The sequence below is a fragment of the Pagrus pagrus genome (assembly GCF_965226575.1).
Source record: "Pagrus pagrus genome assembly, chromosome: 7".
Taxonomy (NCBI): domain Eukaryota; kingdom Metazoa; phylum Chordata; class Actinopteri; order Spariformes; family Sparidae; genus Pagrus; species Pagrus pagrus.
In genome coordinates this window covers 17,217,241-17,238,430 of record NC_140191.1, presented here as the reverse complement: position 1 = coordinate 17,238,430, position 21,190 = coordinate 17,217,241, and the positions used below count along the sequence as shown (strand labels likewise).

Below are 21,190 nucleotides of genomic sequence, written 5' to 3'. Positions count from 1 at the left end.
GACTAATTGGCTGCAGAATTAACTGATTTAATCACCACTTTTGACTTCTTTTGAGGTAAAATAAAGTTTGTGAAAATATGAATTGTCATGCTGGGATAGCAGGAAACATAATTAAAGCTTAGACAAGGATTGTTATGGTAGGTATAACCAGGCTACAATATGTGTACAAACCAAATAAAATACATATAATGTTCTGCTCTCATTGCATAGAGCAGTGTCACTCTCTAAGATCTTATTAGCAATAAAAATATATATATTATACAACAATATGACCTTTTTCTCATAAATGTACTTATTCAAACTCTGAGAATATGTTCAGCTATGCACCATGACGGCATTATGATATGAAGGAAAATGAACAGACATCTAAGTGGAGTGTATTCATTCAGATGACTGCAGTTACCACTTGGATAGTTACATATGAAAAATTAACTTACCTGAATAATGATTGAGTTCTTGGCTTTATCTCTGTCTTTGTGTCGCTCCCTCCATCTGAAAAGCTCACACGGACTTGCTGGATGTTATCTGGGAGGAAAGAGGTGAGAGAAAGGACCACCACTAGAAAGGAGGAGAGTGATAAAGTCCGCTCCTACTTAAGGACCCCCCCACTTTTTCTCCCCGCCTAGTGGTCCCACTCTCTCAACCACTATGGAAAATATTTGTATTGGACTTACAAAAAGAGTGGCATTTTTACACAGATGTGTGTATCATATATGATCTTCGTTTCTTTTCTGTTTTATTCATGTTTTGTAATGTTTCTAAAAAAAAATATCTTTCTATACATTTTGCTGGTTGGTTTAACAACTCAACATATCCATGGTCAATTCATTAAGTCAGTAATTTTTGGTTAACACATGAAAGATATATTGACTTTTTGTGTGCAATCTAATATGACAGTGAAATAGCAGTTTTGCTTTGAAACTGTATAAAACAGTACATGCATTTGGCATTTTTTTGTGTTCTTCATGTACAGTAACACAAATATAGGCTGCATGATTCAGCTTTGCATGACTGACGGCAGTAATTTCAGCGTCTGCTGTATGTAACTGGACTTATACCAGACTTTGCAAACACCTAGACACAGCTCTGATTGAATAAAGCCCCGGTCTGAGAATCATGATTCAGCTGGAATACATAGCATAACACTGCAGGTATTCAGTGCTGACTCTGGGGGACAGGAACCTCTCGCTATATGAATTGGCTGTTTGTTGGAAGTAATGAGATGTAACTACGTGGGAGTTATGTAAGTGACCAAATATCCACCAGATTTAAGGAATGCTCTGTGAAGGCTCTGAATCTCTGACCAAATGACCACCCACCATCCCACCTTTTGTAAACCACATGAAGACAAGTATATCAAGAGTCGAGAGCAAACAGGGCGTAAGTGACATTTTCCTAATTTTACATGAGAGCAAAAGCAAAATTTCAAATCATTGGAGCTTTGTTTATGTAAAGATAATGTAAGAAACACTGACATTAGTTAAGAGTGGGTTATTTTATGAAAACTTTTTTGTTGATTTAGAAATTGTATGAGTGAGTATGAGCTGTTCCTGTGAACTGCAACAAGCTGTGATTTCAGTACAGCTGCAACAATCAGTCAATTATTCGATCAGTTGTTCAAAGGAAAATTAATCACCAACCATTTTAATAATCTTTCAGTCAGTTTCAGTCATTTTTCAAGCAAAAATGTCAAACATTTGCTGGTTCCAGTTTATGAAATGCCAGGATTTGCTGCTTTTCTTTGACATTTATGATGGTAAATGAAGAGTCTTTGGGTTTTGGACTGTTGGTTGGACAAAAGAAGCAATTTGCAGATGTCACTTTGGTCTCTGGGAAATTGTATAAGTATATTTCACAGTGGGTTTTTTTCATATTTACATTACAGGATTAAGTTAGTAATCCTGAAAATATTTGGCAGATAATTTGTGATGAAAATATCATTAGTTGCAGACCTAGATTTCAGTTTATTCACCCAATAGGCCTAAAAGCCGTAGTTAATATATATTTATGTTAATCTTGAATGCGGTTCTAAGAAATTCTCAACGCACACCACAACAACAGATGAGGAGAAACTGTTTAAATGTAACATCCAATAAATAGCTAATTAATGTAGTTACTAAAGCACGTAAAACCATTTTGCATGACAGTTGTGAAAAACTGACCAATGCTGAAGAAACAGCTCCCTCATATTCTATTACAGTTACATACATTCATTCTATTTATGTTACTGTATGTGTATGTAAGAGCCCACACAGTAAAAACATACATATACCTGAAGATATTTTAGTTGCAAATGCATTTAGCTAACATGTTTTTCTTGGCAAGTACAACATGTTCTGATACTGAAAAACAGCCAGTATACAGTACATACCAGCTGTGTTGCAATGTATTACACAATAAATAGGTAAATATTGTAGTTTTTCTGTTTTTCTTTTCTTTTTTCGGTCTGTAGAAATGTTAGATGAACAGCTAATGCTGCACTGAGCCAGTCTGAGACTGAACAGCAAAGAAGCTGCTTGCTTTACAGGTGAACGGTGAGAGGGGTTGTGTACATTCTCTCTCATTATGTCTGATTTATACCTGGATTTATGTCAAAGCTGGGTCAGAGGTGGATTAATCAGTTTGTGGACACAACTGGAGGACAAAGATGGCAGAGAGAGACATACTGGAAGCATAAAGTGATGTACATCTGTCAACACCAAGACCTCGGCCTCAAGACCAGTCTTAAGACCACTTTTCGAAGGTCTTCGTCTCACCTCTGCAATCCTGATTATTTTACCCAGACATTACTCATGTTACACATACATACGTATATAACAATAAAACAGGTGAATGAAGAGGAATCTTCATTTGTCTTCTGTGGGTGTTTTCAAATGAATGTGGATCCTTCATATACATTTTAGGAGTGCCAATGGTTTGTATGTTCCCCATTTTATTGAAAGTGTGTCCCGCAGTGAGGGACTCGCACGTCATTGATCTTGACTCAGCTTTGTCCTACCTTGGTCTTGGTCTCTACTTGGTCTCAACCCCGGCGATGGCGAACGATGCCCTCGTTCTTCATTTCGAGTGTTCCTGGAAGCTATGATGGTCTGACAATGAGCCAGCAAACATAATAGGACCTTGAAATCAATTTATTGTTGTGAAATGTTTTTCTCCTCTAGTTCCATTCTGGTATCACCCTGTACCCTGAACATAGCAGTTTTATCTGACCTTGACTCATTTTGAGGCTGTTTCCATTGTCTGCTCATCCCATTTGTTTTGTAACCAACATTTTATAACTACCTCCTTGTTTCCATGTGCTTCCTCCTTATCAAGCTTTGTGTAAGTTTTTGTTCCTTATTGTACCCATTTATGTGCATGATTACACTTGGGACCATTGCTGAACTAAACTCTGTTTTGTGTCACTTTGTTCTCTGAGTGCTCAATGCTTTCAGAAACCTAACTCCATGAAGCAATCAATCACATTATTTACATCTGTTATTTTCCTACTGTGACATGTCAAAATGTCTTTTGTAAGAGTGGCCTAACCTTAAAACAGGCCTTGATATTGACATGAAAAACAAAGAGTAATTGTCACTGTAGCGTGGACTCCTGGGTGGGTGGTCCCAGTCCATCAGTGCCTCCATCTGCTGGCGGCCTCCAAGAACAGCTCCGCCTTCATTACACTCCTTTCTGCACCTTAGACCACCCTCAAACCGCTGACCTTGTGTTGGCCTTTGGAAAAATGGCTTGAGAGACACACCTTCAGCAACTAGGGCTACTGCACACCTAACAAAATACACCTGGTCGTACAAGCACATTTCACAATTCCCCAGCCGCTTTCACAGTTGATGCTGAGGAGGTGAGCGTGTACTTGTGGAATATTTACAGTAAATCTCTTGTGGCAATCCGCAGATCTGTAAGAAAATATAGATCTATCATTCACTCGCCACTGTCAATCTGTCTTTGTAAAGAGAATATTTGCATTTTATTGTGTTGCACAGCCTGAGCAATAACTAATTCTCATTCTGTGACTCCTGATTGATTGAAATCATACTGTAAGTCGACACTGCTTGGTCATGACAAGCCATTGATTACATCGAGATGGCTTCAGTAAAAAGAAGACCACTTTTTCAAATGTGCTGTTGCTGTTGGCTGCTGACGGTGCACTCAAGTAATCCCAAGATGAAAATGTGTGATGCTGAAGTCTGCGTATTTATTTACCTTTTATTGATTCAGATTTAATGAAATGTCTAATGGCAAAGGCTGAAACAGAGAAGGCATTGATCCTGCTGTGATTGAAGTGATGGTCAGTACTCCCATGTTGCTTATATTGGACCTGGCCTCAGAGATTAGAATAATATAAGCACATAAGCCCTTGCTTGTTCCTCGCCTCTCCACCCATGCCCCCCCCCGCCTCCTACTCCTGCTGCACTGCTCCCTCCCACTGCCCCTCGTTTTCTCCCATTAACTCTCTCTGCATCACTTACAACTCAACACATTCTTGAATTATATAATTACACTGAGTATCTTCTGCAGCATGGATCTAAGTGGAGCACATTTGAGAAGAGGACTATTAGCTCTCTCACGCTAATAAAGAGCTAGCATCTTTTTGAGGTGATGATTGATCCGAATCCTGTCACTGTGTAACTCCACCAGGGGCAAGTGAGCCAGTCTCATGCACAGACTTTATGTGTACGCACTGTGCGAACCCTCACCTTGCAGATGTTAAGTAAGGAGGGGGTAACTTTGAGGGGGGTTGAGTACAGAGACCCCTCTCAAATCCTTTACTGCCAGTAAAAGAAAAAAAACAGACAAAAAATAAATATATTCAACAGGAAAGCTAAATCAAACCAGTACACCAAAGTGAATCACACTATTTGGACAAACATGAAAGAGCAAATGTTTGTTTGTGGATGCACTCACACTTGCTCTGTTGCTATGATGAGTTTCATCTTAAACTAGAATGGCACTCAGTAGAGCGCATACCTCGGGCAAGGCCCAACAGTCCCCTTAAATTCAATCAAGTCTAATTCAATATCAAATAAAATATATTTAAATCTGTTAGATCAAGATTTTCATTAGGATTCGCATCGACTTGTACTCAACCATCAGTCAACCAACCAATTATCAACCAACTATCAACCAACCAACCAATTATCAACCAACTAACCAACCAACCAACCGTCAACCAACTAACCAACCAATTATCAAATATTCAACCATCAACCAATTATCCACCAACCAACCAATTATCAACCAACAAACCAATTGTCAACCAACCAACCAACTAACTAACCAACTAACCTACCAACCAACCAACCAACCATCCAACCAACCAACCAACCAACCAACCAACCAACAATCCACACAGGTGGAAACATAACCTTCTTGGCAGAGGTAATACAGTAATTATCTCAAAATGTATGCATGTGGTCAGTGCACTAAACAAATATATACACATACCAACAAAATTTAAGTTGTTTTTTATTCATACACTGATAGCTAAGGTGTTTTTTAGTTATACACTGATAGCTGTATCAGACATAAAAATGATTAATGGGTACATTGTAAGTAGTAACATTTCAAATGATACCATGGTGGAGTCAGTCACCCACCTTCTGACCAACAAATAATAATGTCTCTTATGCTACGCTTTCATGACTCTGCTTATAAACAGCAAAAACAAAAAGAGGTTTTTACACTGTAAGATGACAATAAATGAGCTACACTTAAAATTAAAGATGGAAAGGTTTGATGAAATAGATTTGTCCAGCAGTCTGTTTCACTGTTTGCAGCCATCAACCTTGTACTCATCTGTAAACTTCGTAAAACTTCTGCAGGCAGCTCTACGTGTAGATCTTTTACATTGTTCTTCCAAAGGCTTTCTTTCAACCCAAGTGTTTGATTCCAACAGATACTGCATCCTAAAGAGGGAGAGTGAACAGAATGAGATTCCCTCAGTGTCATTTTTATACTCTATGTGATCGCTTTGCACTTGCTTGGGCAAATAATAACCAATTTCAAAAGGTATCTCCTAGTTAGGCAGATGATATTCTATTATACATTATGTTTAAGCATAATAATGTTTCAAAACTGTCTGTTCTACTTAACTTACTCCATTCTTCTCTCAAGCTAAATACTGACAAAACAGTCCTGAAGTTAATGGAAAGTTTTTGCTCTATAGCCTCCTCTGTTACTTGCTTCCATTAGTATTATAACTATACTTACATTCCATTTGAATCGGTTGTGGAGCCATCTTTGCCCATGACAAGGTACTGTACTCCCAAGTTCAACTGTCCTTTACAGTGAAGCCTCTTGGCAAACACTCGAACAGAATTCTCGCTCACACTGATGTCTCCACCTGGTAGACAAGAGGATTGTCAATAGTATATAAGAAAAGCCTTCAAAGCGCAAACATAATGGTACACAACAATTTAAAGGTTGTTGTTACAGCACCTGCTTGTGGTAACAGTTAACTTACCGGATTTGAGGACCTCTTTTACATTCATTTTGTACAGCTCAAAGTTACTCTTGGTAGAGACATCAGCGACTTCAACAATGTATGCTGAAATAAAACAAGAGCCATTTATCAACAATTCAATTTGGTATAGCATGAGAATATGAACAAATGGATTCTTTGTATTTAGGTGAATATTAGAAACTTTACACCTTAATGTCTTATGTGCAATACTGACCGTAATCTACTGTAGGAGAGAAGCAAGCATGTTGTAGGCGGTGATCTCTTTGAGATAATTCGAAAGTATTTTGTATTTTATGACAGGGTCCTAAAGAAAACATTAAAATAATGCAATTTTATTTATAAAACACAAACCTGAAGGCTAAAGCATAATTAGGCCGAATCCACATGTCCACCCTCTGGACTGAAGACTGATTGACTCATAAGATCTTTTTGTTTTTTTGGCATCAATTGGAAAAACAAGTGTCACATACATATTGCAATGGATTGTGAGTAAGTAAATCAATGAAGTCCAGTGAAGTCTGCAACTGCAAGTGGACTTTCTGGAAGTCTGCAGAAAGTCTGCTTAAAGACCCTAGAACTGGATGAATTGTGGGTTGCGACAGCAATCAGCACACACAGACTTCCTGGAAAAACACACACAAAGATGTCTGCAGGAGCATGAAGTTTGGACATTTGGATTCAGCCTTATTTCGGTTGGTTATCAGTATAGGTCTTAAGAGTAATGGCCTACTTTCTGCACATTGGCACACATCCTCTGAACACAGTTTGGAGATCATCTTGCTTCTTTGGGGGGCAGAGTAGAACACAGTGCACTTAACGCCTACCGAGAAAGCACAAATAATTGATAAATTCCTGGTTAATGAAACAAATGTACACTCCATCTGGGAAAAAAATGCAAAAAATATCTAATAAAAAGTTTACTTGGTTCATAATAATCATAGAACACAGCTGTAGCAGGCTGTAGGAGGCCTATTGGTACGCTCTGTATGGCATCAAAAGTAACGCATTCCTCTGTGTCAATGAGCTAGAGGGAGAGAATAAATCTTTTAGTATTGACATGGACACTTGAAATTTTGAAATTTTGGTGTATGTAAGTTCATTTCCACCTGACCTCATTGAAGTACAACACCACTCTTCCATAGGACGCCTCATAATGGGAAATGTATCGTTCAGGCTCTGCTTTTAGCTACAAGGAGACAAGAATTGAGATTTTTGATACTATAGCAGAAGAAAAGACAGTTCTTAAGACCATTCCTCAAATTCATTGCTTTGTCAGAGTTTTGGTATAATGGAGCAGAGATGAAATGTGGGAGGGGGCACTGGGTCTGGGTATGTTTTTGTCCATTCTGTATTTTCATGTCAAATTATATCTTTTCATGGTTTCCTCAATGCTAGTTAAAATAGAAACATGTGATTCTCGAGGGATAATGTTATGATCTAGATCTATTTTACGATCCTTGTATGGTGATGACTCCAAATATTACAACACCCAGGAGCTTCTGTCATTGTTGCTATAGAGAACAAGAAATCAGAACAATAGTGGATTTAGAATATTTCATTGTTGCAGTTGGGATAAACACATGTGGCCATTTCTCAAAACTCATCTTTAGAGGAAAATTTAGATGCTATGGGACGTCTATTTCCTTTCTTGCCAAGAGTTGGATGAGAAGATTGATATCACTCTCATGTCTATAGTCTGAATAAGAAGGCTAACTTATCTTAGAATAAACACTGGAAACAGGAAGAATCAGCTAGCCTGGCTCCGTCAATAGGTAACTAAATCTGCTATACGCCTTTTATCACCTTCAAAGGTGAGGATTAAAGATAATGTGCCATTACTTAACACATGTCTTGTATAATAATATTAGTAATAATAATGTCTTGTTTAATCTGAACAAAAAATTAATTGTAAACACAACAGACTGCCATTTTCCAGGGGGTTATGTGTTGGACAATTTCTTGGTCAGGACCAGTAACTTCCTGGAGTCTGTTGTCTACAGGTAACAAGTCCTAGTAAACTTTTCACCTCATGTTTTCATGTACAAAGGCTTGTACTTTGGACTCTCTAATTCTTGAGACATGACACGATGCACCCTCCCACTTTGTGCAGAGGATGACAATGAGAAAGATGAGGAAGAGAGAGCATCTTACTATGTCCAGGTGTTGAGTTACAGCATTAAATCCACTCAGAAGTGTGATGTCAGCAATTGCCATTCCCGTGAGATTTCTGTTTAGGCTATGACTACACACAAGGAAAGAATTAAAAATAGAGACAGAGAAAGACACTGTTTCAATGTCTCATGAGCATATGTCATATCTTATAAACTAACCTGACACAGACGTTGTAGGTAACAGCCTCTTCTGAATCTAAGTTGTAATCAACATCCCTCCTGTTACGGGTGCGAGCATCCAACCATTCAATCGTTGATCGTGGCACTCGTGCCTCAGGTTCCTGGTTGGTACTATAGTCATCATAGTACTCATAATTTTCAACGACCTTAGCTAGGGAGACAGAGGTTATTGTAACTGTGTAGCTTTTACGAGCGATACATGTGGTTGTGATGTGTTATCAGTGACAAAAGCTCACCAGTGTACTTCACCTTCCCCTCCAATGTAACGCTGATAGACACTTGGTTACAAGCGTCCTTGGGTTCCAGTAGTTGGTAAGATTTTAAAACCTGCCAAACAGATGATGATTTACAGTAAATTGTGACTTTCTCTCAGCATATACAGACATTGATCAAACTTACTTTTAGCTTGATATCTCCTTTTCCAGTCAAATGCACAAGAATGTTGTTCCCTGCAAGTCTCTGGGACAAAATAAGAAAGGAAAAATAAGTAATCTAAGACTGAGGTTAAATATTTATGTGTGCATTTAAGTGCAATGCTGATAATACTCAAATTGTACCTTAAGGTCTGTTTCCACTCTTTCCTTCTTTGTTTCCAGGGCGAGCTTTACAAGGTCTCTCTTTCCCGGGACTGTAAACTCTGCTATTAGATTTGCTTCTGAGCTGGTGGACCTCTTAATCTCATACTCTGCAAGGGCTTCCAATGCCAAAATGGTATCCTGGGCATGGTAATATAACATTAACAACATGTTTAACATTGGTGCACTGCTATGGCTAAAAACAGGGATTCGTCAAGTTCAAACCATTCTCAAATCAGCATCTCACTCACATGGGATGATCGGTAGCCTCCAAAATAGTTTTCCTGGGTGGTTATCCAGCAGGCTGTTTTGTCAGCCCAGTCGGTATGCCCCAGTTCCACTGCAGCGAGGAGGGCATAGGATGTGGTCTCAAGAGTGATGGCATCAGAGACCTTTATATTCTGTGGGTTAGGATTAGTTGTCCACAGATAACAGCCGTTCTTCCCTGATAATTAAGAAATAGACAAAAAGTAAAAGAAATAGTTCAATTTCAGACAATAGCATACTGTGATACAAGCTTTTATTGAACTCTAAATTACAACCAAACATTCTCCCACACACTCACATCGTGATATAACTTTAATATATATGTAAAAAGCTAGAAGGACTGCCTCATGTCAATATTTGATTTTTATATGATTTTTGCTACACTGTAATTCACCCCCTTGCTGTGTTATTTCACAGGATTTGCTAAAGACCCGTTTCTGTCGCATAATTTTATCCATGATCAGATACTCAGTTTGTCATGCTCAACTGACACTTTCGTTATATAAATGGATACAAAAAAATGAAATCACTTATTTTACTAATATTGCCCACACTTATTTGCTTTGATTGGACATACCTTCAGCAGCCAGTGCTTGAAGCCGCCTCCAGGTTGATGAATGATCTGTTCCCTTTGGCAGGCAAACTGACAGGCAATAGGCTGTAAGGGCCACAGCATAAGGATGCTGAAGTTGCTCAAGGTTCGACAGGAGGTATGTTGTTGTTAATGCAATGCTTTCTTCCTGGTGAAAAAAAAAAGTAGTACGATGGCAGTTATTTCCCTTTTAGTGCTTCATCTTCTTTGCAAATTACTGTATGCATTGATTGATCTTATAAAACCCATCCCCTGGGCAACATGTAGGTTTGTAAAATGTTTCATGACAATCCACTCAAAATGTTTTATATTATCTCACCACTTTGCTTCTCTCTTGGGTTTGCAAGAATTGACGGGAGCGGTGAAGTGCAAGAGCTACGAAAGCTGCCATGGATGCTGTTTGGTCTATGTCTTTCTATAATAAAGACACAGAGACATTATTACATTCAAATCACTGCTTTTGAGTTCTCTACCACAACTGATAGTGTTCTTATATACAGTAAATATAGGGATGTTTTGACATGATGGCAGTAAAGGTTACCAGAACTCCTCTGTGTAACATTCGTTGTGTTTCTCTGTATGTCCCATCATGCTCCTGCACTGAAAGCAAGTAATCGACAGAGTGCCTGATCTCTTCTTCAGGCACAACCATAGCCTTCCTGCCCTGCTGTCCAAAAGCCACTGCCTGACGCTCCGCTACCATTGACAGCACTTTCACTACGAGGGCAGTCAACCTAAAGATAAGACAAAGACGAATTAGAGAGTGGGTGGAAAAAAATTATTTACAATTTGAGGTGCTGGAAATAAGGAAAGATGATTTAGTTTGCGATATATTGGAAGTACCTACCTCACATGAAAAATCAGTAAGGCAACACAAAACAAAAACTCACCAATTACTGGGTGTCACTGAAGCATATGGTGGATAAGATCCATTGCGTTTTATCTTGAATGTTAAAATCCTCATAGCACCTGGAAAAGAAAGTATTTACTTTGTTTAAAACAAAATGTCTATAGACTTGTTTGTGACCTGTAGAGGGTGCAACATTCGTGACACCACACAACACACTTTTGATTCCCAGTTGAATTTTCCCCCATTTAAAACATGTGGTAAGTTATTCATTGCAATGTTTCTCAACTGTTACTTCCTGTTAGGAAACATTGCAAAGCTTTGCTAGAACAAATCATCCATTCTTTGGTTTCATTTCATTTGATCTTGTCTAGCACAGCAGATTAACTCATCCACCATTTTGTGCGATTGGTCAGCAAACAAATATTGACAGGCATCTTTGATCTATTCTTCAAATGTCCTTGTTGGAGCTTTATCTGTATTTATTCCTTTTTACAGCTGTTTTAAAATTTCTCATTTGCAGCTTATTAGAATTTAGTGTTTCTAAGATCAGAAATTTTCTCGGGATTTAAGTGCGGCTCTTTTTTATTCTAAATTTGTGTGCTTAGTCACGCAAGAAAAGGGTTCATTAGACATGCAATTGACTGCTCGATGTGTTCCTACCATGCTCAACATTATGAAGAGCCGCATCTCTGGCACCAGCAGGCAGGTCGAACCACTGCTCACTCAGGTCAAGGTAACGGACGGCTGAAGCTGTAGGGGCCAGTGATGTCATTGTCTGTTCTACACATCCTGTAGGCAAACTGATCAGGCGCACGATCTTCTCAGGAGAAAGAAGGTTCTTTGCACGTGAAGGGCTAAATCCGTCCCCTGTCAGGTGAGAACACTAAAAGGGTAAGACAGTGTCATTTACCATTGTCTGTGAAACGTATGTCTGCGTCTAACAGCACATACCTTCTGCTGAAACGAAAATATTGGAGCCGGAGCCTGGGACTGTGTCATCTGGTAAAGATCCATCAATAGTGAAAGACTTACTGCTCCTCCCTATCAAGATAGAGGTAAGTAAACTTATTAAAGCAAAGTGGATTTAAAATGTACTGACGAATAAGAATAGTAATTGTCAGGCAAGAACCATTAGGAAATACTGAAACAACTCACCATCTAATTTAATCACCTGGGTTTCCTCTGTTGTCTTTTCAAGTCCTTCTGTCTACAACATGAGAAAATAGTGCCAATTTATTGTGTGTCCTTTGCCTTACACGTGGAAATATGCAAGTGGAAGAAGCATGTTGATTTAAGTAAACATTAGTAGTACACAAGTAAGGACATAAGTTACTTTTTGAATGCGTACTCAACTAACTGCAAACACAAATAGCTGTCACCAGCTTGTCTCTGAGTAAAAATATTGAAATTAAAGTGTCAGGAGTTAAGAGGAAGTGCCTGTATGTCACATATGGAGGATCAACGAAGGCGAGTCATCTCTAAGATCCATATTTGTACGTGTCATATATTGTATGTTGCCATATTTATTTCATCAGAAAGCCTCTATTATTAAGTTTTCTTACAGAGATAATATCCTTTTCACTCACCAACACGTTCAAAGGCTTCTCAACTGCATCTAATCCGAATTCGCTCTCCATATCATAAAGACGTATTTTGATGGGTATTGAGCCGATCTTCATGGGGACAGCAGAGAAGGAGACAAACTGGGAAGACTGTGGTCCAACTGTAATGTTAACAAAAGATGTAATCGTGGCTGAGCCAGGGGAGCAAAGTCCATCAGTTTGTTCCATATGAACCGCCACCTATAAAAATACAGGATTCCACACAGAAAGATAACATTAAGTATTGAATTTAAACTTGTACAGTAGGTGGTTGTTGTTTTATGTCAACATTAGGTCATATCGTACCTTCAGTTCTTCATCGCCGTAGTTGTATATAACAGGTGAAATGGATAGTTGCTCGTATTTCCTCACTGAGTACGGCAGCGTCAGGGACACAAATACATTCTGAAATGCTCTGATCTCAGACGGCTCTACTACACAGAAACCTGAATGAAACATAGATTAAGTGAATATTCATTGATGAGAATCTCTTCTGTCAAACTCATGAGATGCATTTGTGAAGCGGGAAGTTGTTATTACCAGTGGCTGGAGATAAAGTGACGACCTGAATCTCCCACGTGGTGATGGAATCAGGTAGAGTCAAATCAAAACTAGGAAGTTTAAAAGAATAAATCATTGCAAAATACATCTGACAAATGCTTTGTCTACTTATAGCTTATACTGTAGACGTGAAATAATTTATTTATACACTTACACTCAACAGTAGAAATAGCAGAAATTCTCACAGTGACAGTATCAGTAACAAATGCAAAAGATACAAACAACACTATGGGGTATCAAAGATTTTAAAGGCAGTGACTAGCCACTATTTTTCACTGGAAAATAAAATAAAAGCAGTCTATGAAGTTTTTGTCCATCTCTTACTTTTTTTCACCATTTACTTCAAATTCTGTGAAGGCAAAGCTTGGGGGGAAAAACCGTCGAATGTACTGAGCAGCTGTATCCATGAAGAACTGTTCAATGTCAGCTGCGCTTGCAGCTAAAAAAGATAAAACGAAAGTTTTGTAATTAAACTTTGTGATAAGGCAAAAATTACTTAATGATATTTAAGTGAATGTGTGAAGGATTTTATGTCCACAGGACACTTTCATCTCACTCCTTGCAAGTCCTTTCTGGGCATCTTCTTGCATCTTTTCCTGTCTCAGGCGCTCTCCTTCGAGGCAGCATTTTAAAAAGACATCTGCACAGAGAGGATTTGGTTCCACCTGAGAGACTCTGCGCACTCTCTCCTCACAAGTTCGTGTCATGGGGATGAGAGAAAACCCGTGTGCACAACATTCTTGCAACTTTTCGTCGGAGAAGTTCGATTCTGAAAGTAGCATTATAAAGAAACAGAAAAAGCATATTAAACACAAGTGATTTACATTATCTCCAGCCAGAGTTGTAATGCCTGAATGTTGTCTTACTTAAAGTCATCATCTCCTGTTGAAGGTCTACAGAGCGTCTCTGTCGTGTAGATTGTGAGTCACAGCCAAGACCTGGAAAAGTAGTCATACTGTATTTAGCATGGGTTGAGCATGTGGATAGCTTAGATTGTTGCTGGTATTATGATAACCATTTGCTAAAAAGGTTATTTCTGCATTAGCTCGTCATTGCAGCTAAATTCTCATCTCTGCCATATTCTCCTGGACTGACCTAACACTATCTTCAAATGTAATCTGTTCTCCAGCCCAGTCACCAGAAATGTTGGCATTATATGTTTTGTCAACATCGCTACAATATCGCTATCTAATTACATACATTGACACATCATTCATTCACTGTTTGAACCGACAAAATAAAAATAAGAACAAAACAAAATACTGGTCATTTTAAATGTTGATGGCACTTTTTCCAGCCTGCCAGTATAACAATCTAAACTAGATGAATGATCAAGAATTTAATTAGAGAAAAAATGTGTTTTTGTCATACTCTTTTTCCAGTCGGACTTGGACTGAGTTACAAAAGACAGGCCGGCATTTGTTAATACAGATGCGGGGTCGGATCCTCCACTGTATGAGCAACCAAGGTCATATGACTGCATAGAGGAAAACACCTGAAAAGTGGGAACAATAAATTGGATTTACTGTTTTAATACATGTGTTGTATTAAATAACATCCGTGAGTTGTAAGAGACAGTATGTGTCAGTATGTTACCTGTTTGGCGGTAAGTTTATTATCAGCATGGAGAGCGTAGATGGCCTTATCCACAGCCAGCAGAGCCACTCTGGCTTTCTGACCATGTAAATCAAAATGTAGCACAGACTTTTTTCTAGGTGCCGACGATCCTTTTTGTTGTACCTAAATTAAAGTTAAAGATATTACAGATCATTTTAAATCTCATGGTCAAGTTTAAGTCAATCAGTACATTAAAACAAAACAAAACATCTAAATATCCACGTCAACACAGTAGTGGAAACTGACCTGATATAATTTGTGCTGAAAATAATAATTGGCATGCAACCTAATTACATTGACCACCACTGTGACTGAGTTACTTCAAGTCTAAACATTATTTTGCAAAATAACACAAGAATTGTCCTGCTTGTACAGAATTAACTTATTCAAACACAGAAACAGAGCTCTGTTTGTTATCTGCCTCCCTCTGCTAAGGCTGCCCTCTTATCACTTCTGTTTACTCACCTTGACGTTTATCTCACATTCATCCCTGACATCGACCCACACCGAGTCAGCAATGATGTTACCGCCCTGGTCATAGTAGTAGCCAATCAGACGGAAGGATGGCACCATATCAGATGTTATCCGCAGGTTGTCTCTGACTGAGGTACCAAGGCTGTGAGAACCTGTAGTTATTAGGACCCCACGGCTTAAGACCTACAACAATTTAAAACCGTTAGATACAGTATAAAAAAAAAACAGTGTTTCTTTATCAAATCAAACCAAGTTGCAATCATTTAGTAATGCCTCACCATGTAGTATATATACCCAGTTTTCTGGTTACTGACGGTGTTGTAATCTACAGTTAGTATGTCGCCCACAGAGTAGATCTTGTTGGTAAAACTCAGGTAAAGGTAGCTGCCACTTGGAGATGATGCACGTTGAAGTACTTTCCTGTGTACAAGGTCACCTGCCGACACCTAATGAAGTCAGAGTGTTAACAGTTAAACTCAACTAAAAGGTAAATGCAGTGGTTTATCAACTTGAATACAAACCTCAACAGTAATCTGAGCCGCAGTGGGAACGTTAAACACGGTGGACACTGCCCCCTCCTGGTCAGTGGTGCCTTGCCAAGATCCCCCTGCAGATAATACACTTATCTTTACCAGCACACCAGCTGCTGGGGAGCCATCTGGGTGACGCACAAGCGCCTACAATAACAAAAAATAAATGTTTAAAAAACAAAATCATCTCCTTCATGTGCATAGCTGTGCATCCGTTTGTCCGTTTCATGCTTACCACCACATCTAGTGGATAACCAGGAAGGAAATGGGAGCGAGTTCGAGAGAGATCTATGGTGTGTTTGTGGGAGAAGATAGGAAGGTAAACTTCTGCCTCTTGCATTTCACCACCTAAAAATGAAGGAGAAAAAATCATAATATTATTCCCCCATATCAAAGCGTTACAGTGTTACTAGCATATTCCTATTTCATCAGGGTTACATTCAATAGTTTGGCAGTAATTGTTTTTGCGCAAAATATGTAAAATATCACTGGTAATTCAATTTAAATTGATAATTCTTCTTCACCAAAGTGCTGTGTTTCAACACATCTCTCATTACACACCATTTTCTATTTCACAACATCCAGAGTCATTGCAGTGCCCTGCTGCGTAAACAGAGACTAGCTGTCTGGCCGAACATGTTATTTACTGCACACAACACATGCAGGATACAAAACACCAGATCTTTTACAGATGGCATGCAGTACATTCTCCCATTACACTATAATAGTGTTTTAATTGTTAGCTCTTTTGGGAAGTTGGTGAACAGTGGTATGTAGTGTGACAGAATGTGCTTTACTTCGTATGTTGGTGACAAATACACCCAGGTAGATTTGTGATCCACTTTGCTCGAAGTCGGAGAGGGTTTGGTTCCTCTGGGCTTGGAGTTGCAGATTTAGGTCAGCTGTCTGGAGAGAAGCTGCTGCAGTTCCATCCTGGACCTGCAAGAAATGGTATAACTTGTTGACTTTCAAGTTGCCTACTTTAACACTTGTATGCTGCCAGATTATCTGATTTCAAAGTTGAAATGAGCTGCATTATAAATTTTGGATAAATGTCTGTTTCCTCACTGAACCAGTCAACTCCAGTCCCCTGATATAAACAGGCTTCGTTTCTTGGCCAGTGGCTCCTTTGTCAAGCACACCAAATCGGCAGTGGTAAGCCCCTTTAACATTCTCACCATGTGAATATCTGGAAAAAGAAAAATCAAGACAGGAAGACACATCAGCCTATATTTCAAAATATGTGCACTGGTAAGCTTTCCTTCTCATCAGAACTGCATTAATCAACATATTTGATATTATTATATCAAATTATAAGGATACTTTGAAATGGGTCACTAATGACACACAATTGCCCGAATCTGCAGCTCCACAAAGCTTTTAATCCATTTTTATCTTATTTTTGGTTTTTATGACAAGCCTGTTGTTTAATGTTAGCATCTAGCTAGCTGTTAGCCTAAACAAAGTAAACATTAGCATCAGCTTACAGTTAAAGCATCAGTTAAACACATACTTTTTAGGAGCTGGTGGACAAACTATAACTGTTAGCTTACACCAGTGCTAAAAGATCCGTGAAAAATGGGCGTGCATTCATCAGGCATCCGGAAAAATTAGTTAATTTTGGATTTGAAAGCTATGTAGGCTAACGTTCACCGTTACGCAGCCGAAAGGGCTCCAAGCTAACACTAAGCTAACTCTTTAGCCTCAACCTTGGCGGCAACATTGGCAGCTTCACAAGGTAATGATTTGTCCTTGTGTATTTCAACTTGTTGTTGAGTCCTCCTGGCACATGGCCAAAGTCAAATTTATGCCGCTTTAACTGAAAAACTTGGCAGTAAAGTAAGTTTAAATGGAAATTAGTCAACACTTACTTGGCTGAGATGGTGAAGTCAAGCTGTCCATCGCTTAGCAAAATAAAGTTCTGCCTCGTTTCGATGTTCACCTCAAAACTGGGTAAAACTAGAGTGTGTAATGATAAAAAAAAAGACGGTTTTCAGAGGGAAGAAATATAATCTGATATTTTTTTTGAAAAGGAGTAAAATACTTTGCTTACCAAACTTTTGGACTTTGAACTCTCGGGAAGCAGCATATGCTTCATCACCTTGATAGTGAGCTGTAATCTTCCATGTGCCCATTCTTTGTAAACAAAACACACAGGTGTTATTGTGTCAAAGTTGCTTGTGCTGCTATGTCTATTGCACATCTGTTTTAACATACTTAGAGACATCGGGTATGGGGAATGAATCTTGGAGTATTCCTCCCTTTGCAGTCTTCAGCGACTTCATTATCCTGTTTCCAGCAGCATTCTATCATAAAATGATAAAAGCATGAATCGTAAAAATAAAAAAAACATGAAAAATAATTATGCATATCTTTTAAAGTCACATTTTATTCCTGAAGAAAAAATGGATCCTCTTACCCACACTGATATCTGGAACACTCCCTCTTGAGGCCGGTATGTGTGGTCGAGGGTGAATATCCTGTACATTACTGGAAGCGAGATAGTCAACATAAAAATGGCTTTGAAAACAAACAATGTTAATATCTGTAGAGTGGAGAATTACGGCACATTGTTTTACATGTCTTCACATTTATTAATGGTCTTCTTACCTAGCTGTGCTGGGTTGTAGATTGGCTGATGAGTCTGAATGAAGATATTGCCCCTGCGTTTTGATACCAGAACCCTTGTTATCTTTCTGGGACTGAAGCGGGGGCTCTCTGCCACCAGGTTAAGGTAGGAAATACGTTCATATGAGCGTGGAGGCAATCTTGACATCAAGTCCCTATCTATCTGTAAAAATGCAAATGAGCAGTTTGGGTTAATGACATCTCAGGCTTGTCTAAACTGTTTGCTTTTGTATGAGTGAGGACGGTTCTCATACCATCAGCCCAACTGTTTGGATCCCCCCTGCTACTGTACACTCCACAGTTTTCTTTGCAGACAGAAGAACACCCGAAATCTCATGCTCCAGGTGGAGAGTCACAGGACAGGAGTTTCCCATTTGGACAAGCACTTTCTCATTAACACCCACATGAAACACTCCGGGTGCTGAGATGAAGAATCTGCACACATAGGTGAAAAATGGCTCTGACTATACGCTTCATTGCTATATTTTGCATTTATTAACTAGTATATACCAAAAGATAAACACCTGCAATGCTGCATATTCTGTCCTATGTGTTACATCATGACAAAATGACACAATAATAATTAAATATACATTCTGCTGAGAACATACGTAAATGATTTCATATGTAATGATAACAATTCTGAGAAGACAGAGAGAATATTTTAACCCTCTTGCATGAAACACAATAAACGTCGGCATTACATTGCATTATTTCATAATTTAGATTCATGCAGCTTTTTTTGTATTTACCCTTCACTGCCTGATGAAAACTCCACGGTCAAGATCAGGAACAGTGTGGAAAAGATGTGGCACCTCATTGTGCAGCTCGAATGTCTTCGCCTGCACTGACACAGGCTTTTGATTATGTGAGGTTTTATAAGTCATCCACCCCCGTATTTCTCAATCCTTGGATCTCAGTGCCCTCCCTCTGTTTTTCTTCTTCTAAGACAACTTTAAAAGAAGTATCAGAGTGGTGCATGCATAAACTGAGAAAATCATCATACTGTCAGATATAACATGTATGTACTGATGTGTACAGATGTGTGGCATACTGTTTGGTTAATTAGTGTGTACATTTCTACAAAAAAATAAAAGACTGAGATCTCAACAGATTTGTTTTAAAATCTAATCACATGAATACAGATCAGATCACAGGGATCTGACATACATTTCAGACTGCAACATGTTTGACTTTTAATAAAAGTCTATTTTATATCACTTCTTGGCTTGCAGCATGGGACGTGTTTGTTCAGTTTCACAATGTGTAACCAGTCCCTCATTGGTCGGTGCAGTCAGCCAGATTTCCCCCAAATCATGTGATTTACAAGAAATCAGGTTTGGGCTTTAGAGTAAGTGCTGTTGACTCTACAACACATAGTCCAGGATTGATTTACACAATAGAGATCTGCAAACTTCCTAATCACAACAATCCCTTCAGTTTAGTGAAATAGATTTTTAATATATCTTATTAATAGTTATTAAAGCTTCTTCATTAACACATGATAAATGTTCTGTGCAGTTAACTTGTAACTTTACAGTCCTTACCATATTTACAGCTGAACTGATTTTATGCAGAATGACATTTTATAAGCTGCCACATTGTGCTATGATCTGGAAGAATGGAACAGTTGTAAAATAAAAAACAGAGCTAGAAAGCAGATAACAAAGACATACAGAGACAAGGTCATGAACTTTATTAGTTTCTGCATGAACAGCTTGGTGTTGCAATAAACAGAGCTACAAAAACACAACTTTCTTTCCAGTGTAGGATTTCATTTCAACATTAAATACACCAATTAGACAGAATTACAACTTATCTAATTTTATACTCATAGCTCTTGGGTCAATTTAGGCAGATGGATGAATTTTTTTTTTTTGTAAAGCAAAGTGCTCTAGACTGAAGGGAACTGATCCCAAAAGAAATTTTGTCTAAATTTCAAGCTTACTGTGAACTTGTCTAATAGTGGAGTCCAGTATGTTTGTATCAGGAAATTAAGCTTATTTTTTGTCAATACACAATCAATAGTACCAATCTTTTTCAACTTATTAAAAAAAAAACAGTTTTGAATAGCATTTTTGAAGTATATCAAAGTTTCATCACTGCAACATTGCTGCAACATCAAAGCGTCAAAGAACTGAAAATGTTGCCTCCTTAAAGTTACAATCAAGCTAACATAGACACATAACTTACACACATAATAACAATTGGTACGTCCTAGCCCCTTACAGTATAAACCAAATACACATGTGGCTCATAGAAGAAACATCTCTTGTCAGCCTCTATTTCACTTTGCCAACCACAAGCCGTGTGGCCCTGTGCCATATCAACTCCTCATCCATTAATAATCTGATTCTCCCCACATAGTGAGAGATACTAATTGTATTTGAACATCTATCCGGCAAACTAGACAAACAACTGATCCACTCGTTTCTTTCAAGATAATATTATATTCACACACACCTAAAACAAATTAAACAATTTCAGCTCTTCAGAACTATACAGAAGTTTAAAAATATTGTCAGTCCACTGCTGCCTGCAGCCTTAGAGACAGTAGGAAGCCTACAAGAGAGAACTGAGTTAAAAGTCAAAGTCCAGAGTCTGGAAGCTTAATGTGAATTAGAAAGACTGATAATGAATGAATTGAGAAACCTAAATTTTAGTTAGAGCCCCATTTAAAA

The 21,190-nt window shown here is 38.4% G+C and overlaps 1 protein-coding gene across 1 annotated transcript; it reads right to left on the bottom strand.

Moving 5' to 3' along the window:
• Positions 1 to 5,449: 5,449 nt before the first annotated feature.
• On the bottom strand, positions 5,450 to 19,346 carry c4b (complement C4B (Chido/Rodgers blood group)). The gene is made up of 41 exons (XM_084358554.1): positions 19,262 to 19,346; positions 18,764 to 18,944; positions 18,492 to 18,672; positions 18,301 to 18,371; positions 18,099 to 18,187; positions 17,935 to 18,017; positions 17,753 to 17,840; positions 16,950 to 17,070; positions 16,679 to 16,820; positions 16,117 to 16,229; positions 15,873 to 16,028; positions 15,630 to 15,797; positions 15,343 to 15,534; positions 14,857 to 15,000; positions 14,632 to 14,755; positions 14,127 to 14,198; positions 13,817 to 14,029; positions 13,585 to 13,699; positions 13,240 to 13,310; positions 13,006 to 13,145; positions 12,685 to 12,900; positions 12,254 to 12,305; positions 12,050 to 12,139; positions 11,759 to 11,965; positions 11,139 to 11,217; positions 10,790 to 10,982; positions 10,568 to 10,663; positions 10,234 to 10,396; positions 9,641 to 9,834; positions 9,372 to 9,530; positions 9,214 to 9,273; positions 9,051 to 9,141; positions 8,794 to 8,965; positions 8,615 to 8,705; positions 7,575 to 7,649; positions 7,385 to 7,487; positions 7,194 to 7,283; positions 6,678 to 6,767; positions 6,464 to 6,547; positions 6,211 to 6,343; positions 5,450 to 5,906 (listed from the first exon to the last, which is right to left on the bottom strand). Exons 1-41 carry the CDS (start codon positions 19,327 to 19,329, stop codon positions 5,765 to 5,767), a joined length of 5,112 nt encoding a protein of 1,703 aa, XP_084214680.1. The 5' UTR covers positions 19,330 to 19,346; the 3' UTR covers positions 5,450 to 5,764.
• Positions 19,347 to 21,190: the final 1,844 nt, after the last annotated feature.

Coding starts and splice junctions, on each gene's coding strand:
- c4b (XM_084358554.1), bottom strand. CDS start 19,329: ATGAGGTGCCACATCTTTTCCACACTGTTCCTGATCTTGACCGTGGAG. Junction 17,071..17,752: donor GACTTCACCATCTCAGCCAA/GTAAGTGTTGAC, acceptor TTCTTTTTCCAG/ATATTCACATGGTGAGAATG. Junction 7,650..8,614: donor TAACTCAACACCTGGACATA/GTAAGATGCTCT, acceptor GTCTCCTTGTAG/CTAAAAGCAGAGCCTGAACG.